Source organism: Mastigoproctus giganteus, chromosome 1 (assembly GCF_048544385.1).
Source record: "Mastigoproctus giganteus isolate SK-2022 chromosome 1, ASM4854438v1, whole genome shotgun sequence".
NCBI lineage: Eukaryota > Metazoa > Arthropoda > Arachnida > Uropygi > Thelyphonidae > Mastigoproctus > Mastigoproctus giganteus.
The window spans coordinates 116774241-116795416 of NC_143575.1; the positions used below are offsets into that span (position 1 = coordinate 116774241).

The 21176-nt window shown below is 37.9% G+C and overlaps 1 protein-coding gene across 4 annotated transcripts in view; it reads right to left on the reverse strand.

Annotated features, from left to right (window-relative positions):
• The window catches only part of LOC150091107 (neuroligin-4, X-linked-like), a 600809-nt gene that overhangs the window by 39372 nt on the left and 540261 nt on the right, over positions 1–21176 (reverse strand). For all 4 annotated transcript variants that reach the window (XR_016546982.1, XM_090374344.1, XM_090374327.1 and 1 more), the window contains exon 6: positions 16434–16969. Coding sequence is in view for 3 of the 4 variants with exons in the window: in XM_090374344.1 (XP_090230470.1) it covers positions 16434–16969 (536 nt within the window). In the remaining variant the exon portion in view is untranslated. The remainder of the gene's footprint in view (positions 1–16433; positions 16970–21176) is intronic.

Here is a 21176-nt window from a genome sequence, read left to right on the forward strand (position 1 = left end):
TGCCTTACACATCGAAAATTAAAAGGGAACATTAAAATTCTTACCCGAACCTATTTGGCTTTTAAAACTTACTTTTTACCGTACAGCCCCACATCGCATACTATTAATACTAACTTTTTAAGTATCACTAATTCCAACCGCGATCTTTTTTTTTTTTTTTATTTGGTCCTAGCCACTGAAATCTCAGGAAAGTAAGTGGCAGGAGTCGCCAGAGTACAAATATTGGAACGCCCGGCCGACCTCCCTGTAGCTGGTATTGGTAACGTCGGGTCTCACTAGGGGCCCAGCGTCTAACAGGCCAGACGAACAATGGGCACAACATAGTACATATCCCACACACTTTTAAATCCCTAGCTTCTCCAATATACAGAACATACGCGGAGATGGGAGAAATCCCAGGAGCCGTCAGATCCTCAACATACCTAATACCTAGAAATGATAGTTAAGTCAAAGTTAACTCGTGCTGCAACTGCCTCAAGAGAGAAAGAATCTTTATTTGTCCTATCAAATAACGGAAGGTTTGTTTTTTTAGTGGGATTGGTTTGTAAGTGCGATTATCAGCGCTACACCTCCATATACCAGATTGTTCCGGTTGTGTGTAACACGATCTTGCTGATAAATTATGTAGTTCCGGAGGGAAACAGTTATATGTGGGATTAGATTGGTTTCCTGTAGGCAGAACGCGATAGGGTCATATTTTGATGTTTTCGTCCAGAAAAACAGAAAATCGACCAGAGAACACACACACAATTTACAGACAATATGTACGGCCCGCTATGGCCTTTGACGCTGATGTGCCTAAAAGCCTACTACAATTACAACTTTCATATTGTGAGAGGTGTCCTTGGATGTCATATAAATTACCACGATGTTCTCCACAGTTCCACTGCAGAAATGTAAGCATTATTTGGGTTTAGCAGAACTCTTTATTTGTTTTCGAGGGGCTGAAGGTTTGTTTCGCTCAAATTTACCATTCCCTTCTTTGGAAAGTATGGTTTCTCCATGTCCATCTCCTAGTTAGTGAATAGTTCTATAACCTGCTCACCTTGCTGTGAGCTACCTTCTAAGTCCATGCAATCTGTTTGGGTTGCATCAAAAAGAGTAGAGTACTGTAGTGTTTTGCTCTAGAGTGGCACCTGATTGTATAGTAATTGGCGTATTTATAGCTTTACTTTGTTTAGTTGCGTTCGGTTTATTGGTACAGTGGCCAATAAAACAATATTGGTACAGTGGCCTAAAGTGACCAGATCCTTAGCATTCCAATGAGGGACATCTAGTGGGGAGGGAGGACTTAGTCAATACCCCTAGAAGAAATATACACTTTTTTTAAATTTTTTAATATATACAAAATATAAATTAAATACAACGACTTTTTTTCGAATAACCTTATAAAATAAAAGATCGAACTTCTTAAAAAAAACAAATATATCGAATATATATATAATTTTTTTTTTCACAGACAGCCTGAAATTCAGTTTATAGTACCCCTCGTTTTACGCTACGTAACGAACAAAGGGTTGCGTGAAGGATATGAACTGAGAAAAATAATTATAATTAGAAGGGAAAAAAAAAACACTTATTACATGTTTTTAATCGATTTTAATTTTTGTTTAGTGAAAAAAGGCCAGGTTTTTTCTTTGAAATAATAATAATAATGGCGGCCATAATAACCTCAAAGAAGGAAGGAAAGAAGGAAGAATGTGTACACCCTCATCCACCTGATGTACATGGATGACATGAAGCCCTACGCGGCAACCGAGAAGCAACTCCAGCAACTACTCCGGATCACCGAAGAATTCAGCAATGATATTATGACAGAATTTGGTCTAGACAAATGCAACACTCACGGACTGCACCAGGGAACATTAGTCAACCGAAACTACCAGCTGCAGACTGGTAAAGAGATCGAAGCCATGACAGAAGTCTACAAATACTTGGGGATGATGCAGGCTCAGCAGTTACAGTACAAGGAAATAAGGCCTGCCTGACCGAAAAATACCATCAGAAACTCAGAAACCTGCTGAAAGCAAAGCTGAAGGGAGCAGACACAGTTAAAGCCATAAACACCTATGCAGTCCCTTGGGTCATAGATTGGACTAACACCGAGCTGGAGGATATCATGAGAAAGACAAGGACAATGATTACCATGAGGTGCCAACACCACCCGAAGTCAGCCGTGGAGAGACTGACAATTGCTCGGAAAGGAGGAGGAACGGGCCTGATAGACCTCGTCGAACAACAGAAAACAGCGATTGCTAACCTGAAGGATTACTTCCAGAAACACAGAGCAGCACGCCACCAGGCCATAAGGAAGACAGACAAGCAGTATGCCCATTCAACCTAAGCGAGGAGTCCCTTCCCATCCAGAAGGCACAAACGAAGCTAGAAAGATGGTCCAAGAAGACACTTCATGGCAGACACAAAAACACATAGATCAAGATCACATAGATAAAATTGCTTCCAATGCACAGCTCACGAGCGGGACGCTCTTCCTTGAGACTGAAGGATTTATGCTCACCATCCAAGACCAGGTAATCAACACCAGAAACTATAGAAAATACATAGTCAAGGAGCCCGGAGTGTCAGATAGCACACGTCGACGATGCCACTTGGCCTCAGAAACGATCCAACACATCACCTCGGGATGCAAGGTGATCACACAGACTGAGTACAATCGTAGACACGACCAGGTAACCAGGATAATAGATCAGAAGCTAGCAAGGAAATACGAGTTGATCAACGAAAGCGTACCGTAATACAAGTACGAATCCCAGGCAGTAATAGAGACCCCAACCCGTACTGGAACCGTGCCATAATAACGGATAAGACAATACCGCACAACACACCGGACATAACCCTTGTGGACAAGAAGGAAAAGACTACTTATCTGACTGACATAGCGGTACCCAACACTGGCAACCTGCAAAAAACCCATGGGGGGAAAAATCAGGAATTACACGAACCTAAGACAGACGATCAAACATATATGGCATATGCAATAGGTAATGACCATCCCGATCATCGTGTCAACCACAGGTATAGTGCCAAACACCCTACATAACAGCCTAGCAGCAATAGGTCCCCCAGTGAACACTTACAAAGAACTCCAGAAAGTCGCAATCCTGAACAACTGTAGGATAGTCAGAGTTCCTCAACCAACAGTAATTCTCCCAGGGATCACATCTGGTGAGTATGGGCTTGGCACACCCAGGGTCCTGGGTGTGCCAAGCCCATACTCACCATACTCTCTCTCTCAGGGTAACTCAGAAATTTTTTTGGCTGGTGCGGCATAAGCCTCAGGCTTCCTTTCACTATATGGCTAATAACAATAATAACAACACCAGACATAACAACAACCACTCTGAGTACTTGGTAGCAATACCCGTCACGAGGTGGAACCACTAATCAGGGAGAAATAATAGAAATAATATAAAAGAGTAATAAAACATACATACTTTTTTTAACAATAAAAACAGTGAATTTTTCTTAATAATTTTTCATTATTTTCAAAATTGCAAATTTCAAAATTGCAAAAAAAAATTTCATTATTTTCAAGAATTAGCAAAATTGCACGTAACTTGTAGTACTGTTTTCAGCGTTTCTACGGTCAGTTGATTTTTGTTGATGTCCACACCTTATTTATTACCGAAAAAACTCTTTCCGTTGTACCACTGGTTTCCGGCAAACACAATGCAAATGATTTGCATTATGTTTTTTCATTAAGTATGGAGGCTAGTTGTCCAATCCGGGACATTTTCCCCGACAGTTTGCAATGCGGGGGGGGGGGGGGCAAACGACTGAAATCCGGGACGTCTGGTCACTTTACCAATACTAACTGTGTCCACTCAGATAGCGATTCGCTTGGTGGTATTGTTACCATCGTTTCGGTTGCAATTGATATTTGTCTTTTGGTTACTATTATTTTTTAGGCCACCCGAATAATTAAATTCATTTGCCGTTCTGTGTGTGTTCTACGTCGATCTGTTTTGCTTAACGAAAAACCCTAGTTTCTGTGGGGGGACCTTGCTATCTACGTAAGTCTGAGACTGACCAACTCAGCCACGGAGTAAAAAAAGCCCATTAAAGTTCCTCGCGTCATTGACGGGATTCGAACCCAGGCCTTTTCCACCCGGTGTGGGGAGAACGGTGATGATACCACGCACAGACTCTTTTGGTTACTTGAGAATAGGTTGGTTTATTCAGAGCTGATAAGGATTTTTTGGCCTCTTGGTAGGTGACATTGTGTTAAATTTTGTATCGCTGTATTTTTTTTTTTTTTTCACGTTTCCAAATGGGACACTGCTTGGAAAATGGTGAATGTGCTTTTCTACAGTTAAAACAACTGGAAGTTGTAGCTGTGCAATCAGTATTTGTGTGCAGTGGATCCACATGCGGCACATTCAGCCGCTCCTCTGCAGACTGTCTATAATGCCCAAACTTCTGGCACTTGTAGCAGCGTAAGCAGTTTAGAATATAGGCTTTAACATTACAGTTAAGCCAACCTACTCTGATCACTGTTGGTGGTTTGAGGTTGTCAAAAGTAAGTACATAATTCTTCTGACACTGATCACTCCCTGATCTTGCAGTTCTTGTTTTAGCACTTCATCTGAAACGTTGATGAGGTCCCACTCGGTGATGACACTTCTTGACTTGTTCAGGGAAACGTGTGGTGAAACGGTAACTGAAGTTCCACGAAAAGGTTTTAGGTTTAGTAGTTGCTCAGACTGTCGAGCAGTGGCAACTTCAACCAGTAAGTCCCCCAATCTTAAACGACGAACTGTCTTGAAGGTACCGATTATGTTTTCTAGGCATGTCTGCACTAGAAATGGCAAGAGTTTGCCAATCGGTTGTTCTTGGGTTGAGTAGATAATAAGAATGGTTAGAGTTCAGATTCTGTCTAAGTCAATCTTTAGATGTTTAGCTGCAACAAAAGCAGGCTCCGATTTTTGCGGCACTGTAAGGAGTTTCATCTATGCATGCAGTGGATTTCTGGATTTTATTAATTGTTTGCTCCATTTCGCCCTGGAAGGGAGAGCTTTTCCCCTCCAGGTTACCGGCCCCGCCACGTTGAGGCAGATGCAGTGTCACCTCTGTGACCAAAAGGTGGTGGGTTTTTGTTGAAGGTTACTTTTCCCCCTGGTTTAGTAGAGTGCTTTCTTTACTGAATATTATTTAACTGAGTGTTAGTTGAATACAATATGCACAACACTGTCATTAAACATCCGTAGTCAACTTTATATTATCATATAAAATTAGTACGATTATTAACAACTTTTAACTCTTAAGGCCATCTTGGCAGGATCTAGTGTTAGTGTAACGCTGAAAACAAGGAAACGATTTTATTTCTTTAAGAGAGAGCGCAAATTTACTGACAAAGACATTTGTTCACAAAATCTCTTGGGGCCAACATTTAGCGGCTGCTGATTTGCTGACTTAATAGTCCTTCCACCGTTTATATCGAATTAAAACATTGTTTCTTCATATCTGTATAGAACTGTATAATTAATCTTACGAGTTTTTCGTTTCAAGAGAAACTCTTGTAATACTGCCTACTGGATGCTTCAATCCATTCCAAGGATGTGTGAGTCTACAAACGTTAATTATAGGCATCCATTAATTTTCATAAAATGACTTATTTCTTGTACACCTTCCAGTTGTGAAGACCCCATAATTCCCTACAGGAGGCCATTTTCTCAAGTATATATTTGTAGTGCATTTAACGTTACCTTCTCCTTCCCAACTTGTTTTTGTCTTATATTTGTCTTGTTTTTGTTTTTGTCTTCATTCCTCGTGTTCATTTGGAGTATGAGTAATGAGCTCCAGCTTCGTAGCCTACCAACTAACGCCTAATCACACAGAAACTGTTGTGTTCATATTACACAACATTTTATTTTATATTCTGAGTATTTTATTTCGTATCTTATGCGTCTCGCTATATTCGGAACCAAAATATAGTTAATACTATACGCACTTGTGTAACTTCTATTTATGAAAACGCCTACGTTGTTTTTGAGGTAGAACAACTGAAAGTATGGAACACCAATGTATTGTATCTGTAAATTGAATGCACTCGTACTCTATCGTCAGTCTGACTGTTTTATAGATAAAACCCCGGGTTTCCAGGAATAAAATCTTGCAATCCTCGCCCGAATCCGATTAATTCTGTTACAGTTTGAAAAGCCCATAAAAATTTCTCCCGTCTGTACGGAATTCGAGACCAAGCTTTTACGCACGGTGTGGAAGGAGAAAGATCATGACTGAGACTTTATGTTGGCGGTAACGCTAATACAACTGCAACATAGTCATATTTATCGGCTGAGTGGTTAATAAACAAACTCAGATCATTAAATTAAGAGGTAGAATTCTAAAATAGGTGTTCAGTTTCCAAATATTTATAGTTTTTTTCAAAATGGTACACTTCTCTTTATAGGACAAAATGGGACGTTGTTTACCATCTGACGTACTATCCTTCCATATTTTCTTTAACAACGTTTAAACACCTTCTGACCTATCATATCCTATCCTTTTCAAGTGATCTAGTTATGCCGGCGTTAATGCATTTGCTGCTCTTTATGCATTTCTGGACATCTTGTGTTTCTCACTCTTCGTGGAGTTTATATTACGTATTTTCTAATATTCAATTGCAGTCTTTCCAAATTTCCATTATTCTGATTACAAGAAGTAAAATATTCCAGGATTTTTCTTTAAATAATGTAGCTGATTTGACATAAGCAAAGATATTGAGGCTAATAAAATTTCCCACAACACAATAGGATGTAGAATATTTTGGTTACATTTCCCAGATACTTTTAGTGAAACTGCTTGCTAACGACCTGTAAAAGAGACGAACCTTTCTTATGGAACACCCCTTTCTGAACTAGACTAGTATTATATTATCATAATTACTTTATTCTGTTATGCAATTTTCTCCATTTGCTGTTGCACGAAGTAGATTTCACAAGCTCAGCAGAAATTTATATTCAAATGAAAAAAAAACTGTTATCCATATTCACCCTTAAGAAATTAATAATTCGTAAAATGCAGAGGGAATCTTCAAAGAGACAGAAACAATAAAGTTCAGTTATTGTATAATTCGATAAATGTGAAGCGTTTATAGTTAACTGGACATTATTTGTACAGAATATCGAAAACAATTCCTTAATTGCAATCTCCTGCACGGGATATAACTAATTATGTAGTATATTATGTAAACAGGGGTGCTCAAAGTCCTGCAGCTTTTAAATTTGAAAAAAAAAAAATAAAGTTATACAAATGATGGAACAATTTAGTACAAATTATTATGAAAGTCCAAGTCTTAAAATTTTTAATATAATAATTTTATTCATGTAAAACTGATTTTTCTTTTGTTGTATTTATATTTTATCAATTTCTCTTTTATTTGCAGATATTGAATCTGCAAATAAAAGAGAAATTGGCCCAAATGGCTACAACTGAAGAAAAAGTTAAATGTGTGCTTTGGCTTGCAGAGTTTAAATCAACAACAGCAGTTGTGAGAAGAAAGTTCACTACTCGTAATAAAAAAGATGCACCCCAAAAAAAGTCAATAACTAGTTGGATGAAAAATTTTCAGTGTATTTATGGAGTTCCAGAATCAGCTTGAAAGTTGTATCAACAATGATGGCGGCCATGTTGAATTGTGAAAATTAAAAAACTGCTTTAAGACTTGAACTTTCATATAATTGTTACTAAATAGTTCTATTATTTGTAAATCTTTAGTTATTAAAATTTAAAACGGGTGCAAGACTTCATGACGCCTATGTATAACAATAATAAAAAGTTCTTTATTAACTGCAATTAGATACAATCATGATTCAGTAAAGAGATAAATACTGTATTAGCCATTGAACAACTTTTAATAACAAATGGCGTGAAGCTTTCAGGGTTAAATGAGCCCCTTCATCAGCAAATTCTAACGGGATAAAGCCGTTAGAGACACATTTTAACAGATATAGAGTTGTGGGCCCAGTGATGCGTGCATGGTCAAGAGATTAAACATTCAACTACATACTAGATTGCTGCTCATTGTTGTTGTACGGACGTGTGTGTATTTGCTGCCAGCGTTTATCCAGTTTCAAGATAGTTGCCTCCAAGATAGGGTGTAGCCTCGTGCCCTTGCAGCGATTCGTAGTTCTTGAATTGCATGATATATTAAGCGACTCTAGCCAGAGGTTGTGTCGAAAGTGTCGAGATGGCCTCCAAGATACGGCTACACCCTCTCTTGGAGGCAACTATCTTGAAACTGGTTAAACGCTGTCAGCAAATCCAAACACATCCGTGCAATAACAATGAGCAGCAATCTAGTAGTTGAATGTTTAATCTCGTGACCATGCACGCATCACTGCGCGCACAACGCTTTATCTGTTAAATTTTGTCTCTAACGTCTTTATCCCGTTAGAATTTGCTGATGAAGGGGCCCATTTAACCCTGAAAGCTTCACGCCATTTGTCATTAAAAGTTTTTCACTCGATTATACAGCATAGATATCTTTATGCAATGGAGTCCAGTACAACAGGCCCATTTATTTTCATGATTTATTACTCAGATGACGAGAGGAATCTTAGAAAATTTGTCTACAAATGCAAAATTACGCTACGTATATCGTCATCCATCCAATAATATAGCCAGAGGGCGTCCGGTAACATTAATTTAACAAAAATTCCAATCAAATAAAATAAATAAAAAAATAAGAACAAAGGGAAAAAAAGAAAAAAAAATGTTAGTAATTAAAATAAGATAAAATACGAATTAATAATAAAATAAAATTCCATTATCAGGCAATGACACAATCGCCCTTTGATATTTATTAGTTTTATGTGGTCCAGCGCTAGCTCTATAGCATACACCTCTGCTGTGTATATACTGCAGTCGTAGGGAATCTTCTCAGATATTGTGCAGCCTGGGAAGGCTGCACAATATCTGACTTTCCCCTGTTAATAAGGAACAAGTTGCATGATGGTAATTGGGCATGCCAGGGTGGAAGGGGGCTGCCTTGGTGACTGGGCGATATTGTCTACCGTGATGTTCAGTTCTTTGAGCAGCTCTTGGACCAGAATACCAAAGGGTCTGTTGGTAGTCTGATGGTTGTTGTAGAGATTTTCATAACGTGGTTGGAAAACAGATGTCCACGTAGGGTTGTCTGGCAGGGACTCCAGTTTAAAAGTATATTTGAGCAACAATTGCTTTCGTCGAAGCGGCAAAGGCGATTCATTTGCTTCGACATATAAACTCTGGACAGGGGATGTTCTTAATGCTCCAGTAGCGGTATGGATGGCTTGATGGGGAATTGGGTCTAACCACCACAGTACATCTTGTCGTCTCCGCATAGGACATAGCCATCTTATACATGCTTTTCTGCAGAGGGCAGATGACCCTCCTATGTGCGAGTACACTTGGGACCCATAATCTAATTTAGATCGCACAAGTGTACGATATAGGCGGAGTAAAATACAGCGGTCTGCACCCCAGTCATTACATATAAACTCTGGACTGGGGATGTTCTTAATGCTCCAGTAGCGGTATGGATGGCTTGATGGGGAATTGGGTCTAACCACCACAGTACATCTTGTCGTCTCCGCATAGGACATAGCCATCTTATACATGCTTTTCTGCAGAGGGCAGATGACCCTCCTATGTGCGAGTACACTTGGGACCCATAATCTAATTTAGATCGCACAAGTGTACGATATAGGCGGAGTAAAATACAGCGGTCTGCACCCCAGTCATTAAAGGAGATGGAGCGTAAGAGATTCAGCCCCTTGTGCACTTTGTCCGTTGTTGTCGGATGTGTGATAGAAAAGTTAGCCTATATTCCAATATGAGCCCCAAGAATTTTGAATTTTGTCTCCGAGTCTACTGGAATGATATTTTGTTCGAGTTTCAGTTCTGGTTCAGAGTGAAGGTTCTGTTTGCCGCAAAAGCGTACGCAAACGGTGTTCTGATACGAGAACCTGAAACTATTACTCATTACCCAAGGGTTGACACCGTCAACGGCATTTTGCAATTGCCTTTCGATAACCCCCATGTTTCATGACTGAAAAAAGATGCTAAGGTCATCAATAAAAGAGGGCACTGTTTACAGTTGGAGAAAGTTGTTCATTAATAGAATTAACTCTGATAGCAAAAAGCGTAACACTAAAGAACTGACTGACCCTTGGGGAGCACCTCCTTCTTGGCACAAAGTTCGAGAGAGATAAGACCCCACACGGACTTGAAATGTGCGGTTTAACAAAAAAAAAAATAATAAAAAAAAAAAATAAATAATAATAAAAAAGAGCTAGATGTCGCCTAAGACCACGGATATAGATATCTTTTAAAATTCCAAATTTCCAAGCCATGTCATACGCATTTCCATATCAAAGAATATCAACACCAGGTGCTCGCGTTTTAGGAAAGCATCTCGATTGATATTTCCAATCTTATAAAATGGTCGAGTGCTGATCTGTTTTTTTTTTCGGAAGCCACATTGAATTCTAGAAAGGAAGTCATTTGCTTCTAAGTACCACATGAAGCGGGCATTGACCATCCTTTCCAGGATTTTGCACAGATAGCTTCTCAGAGAAATTGGATGGTAATTGGTCGGAATTTTTTTATCCTTCTGTGGCTTCGGAAACGCAAGCATGCTTGCCTTATGCCAGGAGGTCTGGAAATTCATCTTCAAGATATATCCTGTTGTACGGGAGGAGCAGCCGATCCATAGATTCAGATGAAAAGTGTTTAATCATCTCATAATGGATGTCATCTAGCCCAACGGCACTTGCCTGCGTTTGAGGTATACCACTCAGTTTCCACTGTGTGAAAGGCTGATTGCATGCCTCAGAGTTGCTTGAGGACAGCTTCAAATACAGTTTATCTTCTTTTCGTTTTAAAGCCAGAAACTCAGGGGGGTAAGATGTTTCAGCAGACACTTCAGCAAATGTCTTCCCTACAGTGTTCGCAATTGTAGTTGGGTCAGTAATTGCACATTCAATATGTTCCAGGATCGATGTTGCACGTGATGTGTATCTGCCCATCATTTTCCGGACTTGATCCCAGACGAGCTTAGGGGACGTAGTCTGGGTGATGGAAAATGTGAAGCGGATCCACGATTCTTTCTGACTCTGACGTCTAATGTAACGTGCTTTGGTACGTGCACGTTTGAAGGCGATTAGATTATCTGTGGTGGAATAGGACGAAATATCTCGCACGCCTTGTTTTGAGCCTTTCTTGCTACTGTGCATGCGGCATTCCACCATGGTTTTAGAAATAGTGGAAAACGGGTCAGTGTTTTCGGAATTGCTATTACCGCTGCCTGGACAATAGTTTCTGAGATTTTAATTGGCTCCGATTTTAATTAACATCATTAATCGGCTCCTTGCTGATTGTATTAAATGTTGCCAGATGTTTTAAGGCATTCCAGTCAGCATAATCGATCTTCCACCGTGGTAGCCTAGGCGGGTGGCATGATTTCTCTTTACAAAGAGTGGATATCACGGGGAAATGATTACTACCATAAAGGTAATCCTCTATCTGCCATGTACACGCAGGGAGAAAAGATGGGGAGCATATCGAAAGATCAATTTCAGTAAATGTACGGGTAGCATGTGGAAGAAGGTGTTAGAACCCACATTTAGAAGTACAAGGTTATTGTTATCGAATATACGGTCAATAGATCGACCCCTTTCATTGATGTCAGAACTACCCCACAGAGTATTATGTCCATTGAAATCCCCTAGTAATAGAAAAGAGGGCGGCAATTGCCTAACGAGATCAAGTTCTGCCTGGGTGATGTCATTTCCAGGTGGCAAATAGATCGAGTAGATGGTTAGAAGAAACCCTATTGAAGGATGTATGGCTACGGCCTCTAAATCAGTAGTGAGCGGCGTAACTTGAAAAGGGATATGATTACCCACAAGGATGGCGACTCCTCTGTAGGTTACTACTGTTATTTCAAAAATTACTATTTAAAACTAAAACTAGTACTTGAAAGCATCAATTTAAGGCCAGACTTGATGTGAACTATATGGATAGTAATTTTTTTATTTTCTTTGTAAGAAAGTCGCACAGATTTTTATGTCTTCTGAATTACATTTCTAAATTATTAATACAAGCACTTTAAACAAATGAAAGGCATCAAATATTGACATTATGAAATGCATTATTCATTCTACCTATAAAATGTATAAAGGTGTAAATATTCTGTTATTTAAAAATGTCTCTAATGTTTATTAATATTCTCAGAATTGTAAGATAATACTCCCCTTCTCGAATATAAGGGAAACAAAGACTGCAACAGAAACAAAAGTTCGTTGTTTGACTTTCGCAACATTGCCGCAATAAAGGCATAACCATTGTTTGGAAATACTTCTAGTGGAAGTGAGACACTGCGAAATTCATCCGAGAATTGGACTTTTGTTTATATCTACAAAATGAAATTTATGTTATCAAAACCTGGAGTAGATTTATTTTAAGGTCTATTATTTGGTGACAACAGTATTAAGGTGATTATATTTAACTATTCTTCTAACAATCCTAAAATACTTATTAATGAATATGAATCATGGTCAGAATCATGCTAGAATCATGGTCAACTCGTTCGCGTACACGGCTGTGCCTTCATGTTTAACCGTTCACCTACAGCGGTCATAGTCAAAGTAGCCAAACGCGAAGGCATAAAATATTGAATTTATTTGAGAAAGTTCCAAATTTCCGTTACTTCTGGTTTATCACCCATCATGCGTCAGGTGTACGATAGGTTGGCATGAGTGTGTTGTGACTTTGTGATGGAGAGATGCCCTCCCATCGGACTGGCTGCAGTGGAGACAACTTTCTCTTGAAACTCCCTGCCACTGCTCGTGTCATGCTAACTCACCCTGAGGGCATGGAATGGGGTTCTGACACTGGCTCCAACTAGTCTGGTCAGTGTGGGGGGGGGGGTTCGCTATAAGGATATCGGTGAATAAACCCACACTGATCAGACTAGTTGTAGCCAGTGTCAGAACCCCATTCTATGCCTCAGAGCACACTTCCCTATGACTTTATCCCCCGTTACCTTCCACCAACTACTTTCCCCTGGTAGACCCTATCACCCAAAACACTTTATGCTGTCCTTAACAGTACCCCTCCCTTTGGTGGAGAGTAGGATGCTGCTACAGGGGTGCCTCTAAATTCCTTCAATTTCCTGGTGGAAGTTTTACTATCACCCACCTCTTTTGCCTTCACCTTTACTCCACACCTAAAACTCTTTTCCCAAGCGCCCTTTCTAATAAAAACTTCCCGCTACTTTTTATTTTTTTATTTTTGAGTCCTCTTGGCAAGTTGACGGTTCTCACCGCCAGAGAACCTATCACCTCACAACCTGGCCCAATTCCCCGTGGTGGTGAAGAACGTCAACTAGGGGACTGTAGTGTTCCGCTGGCCCGCTAGGCTAAGGGGTTAGATGAACAACAGACCAACATAAGCCAACTGCCCATCGCAGAGTTCGGGAGAACCCCCTGTGGGGGTTTTCGCTATACTACCTCAACTACGCGTTTCGGAGTGAATGGTTCTTAGAATCTGGTCTACAAAAGAAAAAAATGACTGCCTGGCACTGGATAAGCAGTACTCACCCTGAGGGCATAGAATGGGGTTCTGACACTGGCTCCAACTAGTCTGGTCAGTGTGGGGGTGGTCGCTATAAGGATATCGGTGAATAAACCCACACTGCCAGACCAGGCCAGTGTCAGAACCCCATTCTATGCCTCAGAGCACGCTTCCCTATGATTTATCCCCCGTTGCCTTCCACCAACTACTTTCAGGCGAAAGTAGTTGGTGGAAAACACTTTCTGCTGTCCTTAACAGTACCCCCCCCTCACCTTTGGTGGAGAGTAGGTCAAAACTTCCGAAATTTCCACTTCATAATGTGATTTTTTCACATTATGAAGTGCTTCCTTGCATCATTTAAACATTCTAAAACCCACTTAGAATGCTGGAATAAAAAATAATAAATTAAATCATAAAAATTACAGCTTAGCAAATAAGCAAAATAAACTGTACCAACACTCACTATGAGAAACAAATTCGTACCTGAAAAGGCGCAACTGCAGGCTGTATAAACGCCAAGAATTGTACTGCCATACCCACAACAAATAAAATAACAATGCTTAAATAAAGAAAAAAATTATGTGCACTTGTGTTTATAAGTCTTTAAAAAGATCCCCATCTCTTAACAAAGGAAGAGCATTATGCATTACCTAAGACATTAAAAAGACCAAGTGAAGCTTTGTTTTTTGGAAGAGCATTATGCATTCTTAAGATATTAAAAAGACCAAGCTTTGTTTTTTTAAGAAAATGCGAAATATCCATCGCCATATTATTTCTCATTCTTAATATTTCTTGTAGACATCTGAAAAGGAAGGTGACAAAAAACCAAACAAACTGGCAAATTAACAAGGAAACTAATGGCATAGCTACAGCCAGATTGACACCAGTGTCCTGATTGATCAATTGCCTAGTGCACACAGGGGTCTCTCGCCTTCCGATCAAATCAGCTTAACCTTGTTAATGGGACGACAGCTGACTGTCTGAGCAAGGAGAATATCCAGTTTTGTGCTGTAGTTTGTACTTTTTACCATTAGCAGTTAGCTACTCATTAACTACCTTAGAAATCTTGACCAGCACCGGAAATGTTGGGGTTATTCTCATTGCTGTCTGACTTCAAGGAATGTTCTAGCCGGAGACGAAAATTAAATAAATAGAATTACCTTCGACAGAAAATCGTAATTATAACTATGTATGCTTCTAACCTAACCTAGGAATCACAACGAATTAGTGTAATCTATACATAGCAGTGTGATTATCAAATAGGGTGCAGCAGGACTTAAAAACTTTTATTCTTTGTGAAGCACTTACCAAAACTTCATTCTGTGATGTTCACATGATGCGTATTTAGGATTTGTGTGGCAGTTATTTTTAAATGTGGGAGAGGGGTAAGCAACCGGAATTTGATCTAAACCATGCATGATTTGCCAATAAGAAGGTTTGATATGTACATCTCTATCAACTCAACTTTTTTATTCTCACATAGGAAGCACACCACACACCGTGCACGTAACGTACCCACGTAAAGGGATGCCCTCGAACAAAACCCTGTGTTTCCGAAGAGGAAACAGATATCAAACTCGCTCGAGACCAGCTAACTGACAGAAGCCATAGAAAAAAAAAAATAATAAATAAATAAAATAAATTATTTTAACGGCACCCAAGCTCATCGCTGGTATCCTTATGCGCAGTTGCTATACAGGAGTTCACGCATTGGCAACTGCCCATACTGAATTAAGATTCATGGAAATCTTCCCGCGAATACATGGGCAAATTTCGATGTGGTGGCTGAAAAGTCCTATTCTCTCCTCGTGAGGTCAGTTAACCACACCCTTAATGAAGAGAACTTTAGAAATTCATCCCATCATTGACAGGAATCCTGTATTTGTTTTTGCTCAAAGCATATGATAGCTCAATTACAAGAATTTATCTAATAAACTTTTAACTTTCATATGATATGAATCAAAACATAGTCGAGTATATCCCGAGTCAGAAAAACTTCAACACATCAATAAAATATTCGTTATTAACGTTTACATGATGTGCGAAAACAACATATAATGAACAAAACCCAAAATGCTTGTTATCGTCTTATGCACTGTTAAACATGACCAACATTGTTCATTTGTCCTCACTTTTGGTTAACACCGTATTATTCTACTACATGACTATGTTATTCCCAGAAAATAGCATAAACGAACATTTTATAGCAAATTTTACTTCTTCAGACTGTTTAGTATTGTGAAATAAAATTATAATTAATAGAACTTTTTTTTGACATTATCAGAAGTAGCAGTAGATGTATCGGCATAACGCTTTATGTGCCAATAAAATACTACAATGAAAATGATGTTTTGAGCATAAGTTAATTTAACTTAGGGGTTAAAGGAAGGAAGGAGTAAAATGCATTTTTGGAAAGTGAAAAATCCTCCATTTCCAGGAGGATTTTTCACAGATCAGATTCTGAGGAGGTCTTTTCATTACCTCGAGTACCGCCACATCCATGATTATCCACGAATGCTAAATCAGAACGTAAAAAAACGCTGTAAAAAAACGCTGAATGAAATACATGTATTAAAAATACTCAAACACAAGAGCATAATATCAGTGAAAAAGAAAATAACATAAAATTCTCCCTTCGAATTGCTGTTTTATACTTTAACGATATTTTTAGGAATTTAGTATAACTTTATGTTTTAGACCCCATTCCAAGGTTAATTCACAATAAAAAGGCACAGCATTTTATCCGTATTCACTAAACGACCTACCCCTCCAAAACTGTTACACAAAAGTTAGAATAAACTGTAACACAATACTGTAATCTTTAGTTATGTAAGAAAACATGTAAGGCAGCTGACCTGATAAAAAGCTTTTTGCAGCTTGTTTTCTAGGTTTTCTTTGTCCCTCTGGTAATAAACTCCTGCGAATATGAGGACATTAAGGATGAGCAAAGAACATCCAACAGCGATTGTGACACTGAGAGCAGTCGAGTATATCCCGTGATGGATGGTAAGTGGCAAAGACTCCGTGATGTTGGACGCGGCGGTTGATGATGGCACGTTCGAAGCATTTTCAGGAAAATGAGATGTCAACGCCGAGTCAAAACTCTCGCTTTCATTTTGCAATTCAGACAGGGTGAACAGCGACGTACTTGATCTAAGGGTAGTGTAACTGGGTGAAGGCGGTGGGGATGAATACGATGATGAGGAAGAAAAATCATCTAAGGCATCCTGTTTTACTATTCCGTCGTATGTGTAAGGATTGTCATGCTCCTGTAGGAGGTGATGTTGAAGGGAAACGTTTGCGTCCCCTGACCGATGGAGTCTCGGTATCAGGTGAAGCCAGTAAGAAAGACGATGGGCGTGATAATGATCCCTTACTTTAGGCTTCATTGCTAGAAAAATAATAGTTTTCTACCATTAGTGAAAAAATTAAACAAAACAAAACAAAACAAATAAACATATTTACTGTTATACAGTAACGGTAAATTATTTTCTACTAATTATGTAGAAGACTCGTGCTATGGATATTTTATTCGGCAATAACGTAAAATAGAGGTTTACTGGATAAACTTTATCAGGTACAATCTCATAGAAAATGATATTCGAAAAGCTTTCATGAATATGAAAACAAATATTTCATATTAAGCTAACAACAAAAGAAGGATGGCTGTCAACAAAAAACGAAGAGTTATCTCTCCGACTAAATTAGAATATTCCTAGCAGTTTTTAGATATCTTTACGTCAAATTTTAAATAAATAACTTCAAATTAAACATAAATTTCAAAGATATAGAACTGTGAATAACAGTTACCTTTACTTGCTAATAAGAGTTCTTACTGCACAACCTTTAATCAGTTATTAGTTTAAATGCGAATGCAATTATTTATTTGACTCAGTTTAATTACATGAATCACCTCTGTACGGCAGTAAAGGCTAGAACGGCGAACACTGTATGCTATTTTAAAAATGCTCATTACCAACAGTATCAAACATTTAAAGTATGTTTCGATTTTATTATCGGTAACCAGATAACTGATAAAGAAAATGGCTGTTACGATCACAAAACAGCTTACGCGCCTTTTATATTGAAGAATAGGAGTAGATGAATTTTATTAACCTTGTGAAATCAAGATTATTTAAGTTTTATTTCCAATTTGATATAGTCCTAAAAAGATATTTACCACCTTCAGGTAAGATCGCAGAATTATGGAAATTCTTTCAACTGTAATATGTTTAGGATATTTTATGGTCAACGTTAAATGCAGTTGTAAGGAAACATATTTCTAAGAAACTCTTTAGGCGTGTTTAGGACTCAGAACAGGATGTTGTCCGCCTTTGAGCGGCCTCCTGGGTAAAAGCTCGATCTACAAACTGTTAGATATCCGGTGCATGAATTCAACGAGTTAAGGAGTTGAACAGGGATGACAACGTTTCGTTCTGTTAGAATCGGTCTAGTTTTCTAAACTAGATCTTACCTTCAGGTACTCTCGTTAGTACTATAGTGGTTATAATCACTGTCCTTCCTTGCAGAGGGGAAAAGTGAAAATGAGTAAAATGTGGTCCATTTTATCCATCGTTCAATTTGTTCAGGCACATCACTAAACACTTATTTCTTATTATTTATATTTTCTTTATGAAATCAAAATACCAGTCACCAGCTAGAAATGGCATGAGACGTAGGAGGATGCAAAGAACATTGGTGAAAGCATTTAATTGGCCTGAGTGCAATTGGTTGGTTGGATATCTAGGAGTTAAGCATTTGAAAATAAGGGCAGCATAAACAACCTTTTGGTGTCTGCGATTCACTGTTTAGTCCGTCGAACAGAAAAAAAGTGCCGTTCAGAAACTAATACCTAAATAACTAATAAACATTAAAGAAGCATTATTGAACGAAAGCAAAGTGGCGTGAATGAGTTCAATTTCGATTAAATGAGTCTGCAGCTTGTGAACGCTGTTTCAAAGAAGCAGCTAATCTGAATTACTGCATGTTAATAGAAAATAAAATGGAACGGTGACAATGGATTACTTATAATATTCTTTGCTTTAAAGATCTTTGTAATTGAAGACACCAAAGTAGAAAGCATTTACCAGTGACAGCTTTATTCCACTTGGATAATGACGGATTTTCAGGAGAGTAATTAATATGGAACAATTTTTTTCATTAACAGAATACACTCTAGTTAGCACTGCATTGGAAGACTTAATTGTTTGGATAAAACAAATTTTAATTTTGAGAATGCTATAATAATAATGGTGCAAGGGAAAGGAATAACTATACTTAACTTGAATTTGATTCTACTGGCGCAAAAACAAAGGAAAAAAGTTCAAATACGAAAAACGATAGATTCTGATAACCCTTAAAAAGGTTACCTCGTCATATATATATATATATATATATATATATATATATAGAGAGAGAGAGAGAGAGAGAGAGAGAGAGAGAGAGAAGCAGTATAAGTTTAAAAATAAATTATCTAATTTAGATACGAGTGTATATACAGTATTAATGGCTTGAAAAAAATATTCAAAAACTTAGCTTGAATATTTTAGACTTTCCCTGTTTCTGTATTAGTAGTATGGTTGCTGTTAATTACAGCGTTATTTAATAGGATTTTTCAGTGATGTTTTATCCAATTCCTCTATATATTATTTCAAGGAGAGAGATTATATCTGCAAGGCTATTATAAAACCCTAAATTCACAAAGGATGCTATCTTCTTTAGCTCTCTTTTTTTCAAAAATGCTATCGGATTCTCTATCAGAAAAAAAAATCAGTGATAAATAGCCAACCGGTGTTCCTTATTATGATGTTGTCCATATAAAGGGATTTTTAGGATTGCAAAGATGAATTTTACAAGGATGGAGAAGGATACAGTTGCGTTTAAATGATCTCGCTTTCAGAAAGTTCTCTTTTCCTTTTATATTTGTACAATAAATAAGGAAGTGGGAGAAAACAGTTCTATCGATGGCTGTATTTATATTTTACCTATGTAAAAAAAGTCTCGTTTTTCTGAAATTTTTAGTTCTCCAAATTACTTGTGATTTTGTACCCGAATCTGTTTGCACTGTATTTTCTTGTAAATTGCTTTGGAATTATAATTATGAGGTATATTTTAGGTGTAATAAAGTAACATTCCGCTATTTATACAAAAACACACATTTTTACCGTACATTGCTGGAGAAAAAAAAAACCGAGAATCTCGTTTTAGTAAAGACCTGATATACAAATTCAAACTTCACTAAACTGAACAGGAAAACAATTGACATTTGTACTTAAAAATGTGGACTTTCCCTTTCGTATTAATCATAATGATGTCAGTGAACTAGTTATCTTGTTATTATTTAACAGAAATAACGTCAAAAGTGCAGAAAACATGCAAACCAACTAGTGATTCTGCGAAACATATGCACGCAAATTAGGACTAAAAGAATCAATTCAAATCTTTAAATCCGCTTCTAAATGCATTATAATGTGTTCAGAGAAGGGCAGAGTTTTATTAGGTGTCATCCTGACTACTTAAATCAAATTCTGTAATTCAGGGATTCAGCTTCATCGGCGATCTGAAGCTATTTTGAAGACTAATCAAGAACTTAACCAGAAATAATTGAATTATACCGTTATTCGAATTCCTGAGAGAACAACGGTGTTCGCTATTTACAAGTGACTTTAATATGACAGAAGACAACATGCTTCTCGAAAAAAATAGTTACTGGGTCCACAGAAGCACATAAATTGATCTCGAAGGTCAATTTTACTTGTCTTGTTTGCAGACAAGGAAATTTAATCTGATTTGCTTCTCATACGTGGACCATTTATGGATATTACAAATATCCTTGGTATCGCCTAGGGTTATACTCATTGTGGAGCGTTTGAAGTACAAGAGAATTCAGTAACCAGTTAAGTAATGTACACCCATTTTATTTCAGGTGCATTTAATTATAATGGAACGCACTGGTTGATAATTACCAAATAATGTACCTCTGGGATTAAAATCTGTTGTATGGTACTCAAAAATTGATTATGAAAACTTGCCTACACAATAGCCACATGATGAGTAGCCTAATGTTGTAGAATATTGTTGTCTGAAATGGGTGCGTCAGAATTTTGTAGGAATTTTTGCCACAGAAGAGAAATTTTAACCAGTAGTCTTAGAAGTTGGTACAAAAGTCTGTTAGAATATTTTAATAGGTCATGGAAATTTCAGAAACATAGACATTCTAAATTTCCAGGAAAGTTTCTTATAAGTGGATGTTATATTAGAAACACCCTTAATATATTAAAGGTGCTTCTAATTTGAAACAGACTTTAACGCAGGGTATTTCAAAATTGCACGGAAAAAATGTATAAGCATATTGCATAGCTAAAAATACGGAAAAAACTCGTATAAACACGCCTCAAAAGTCTTCCTTTCAGACATAATAACATTAATCATAAATGACAAATGTCCTGTAAAAATGCTTCCTCTGCAAAGCTATACAGGACATTACATGAACAGCAACTGTATTCATATCACAGTACGTCTATACAAGAATTATTTTCTCAAGATAGGAATAAATGTAGACATTTTTTTCGGTGCACACATAGCCATCAGTTTCTGAG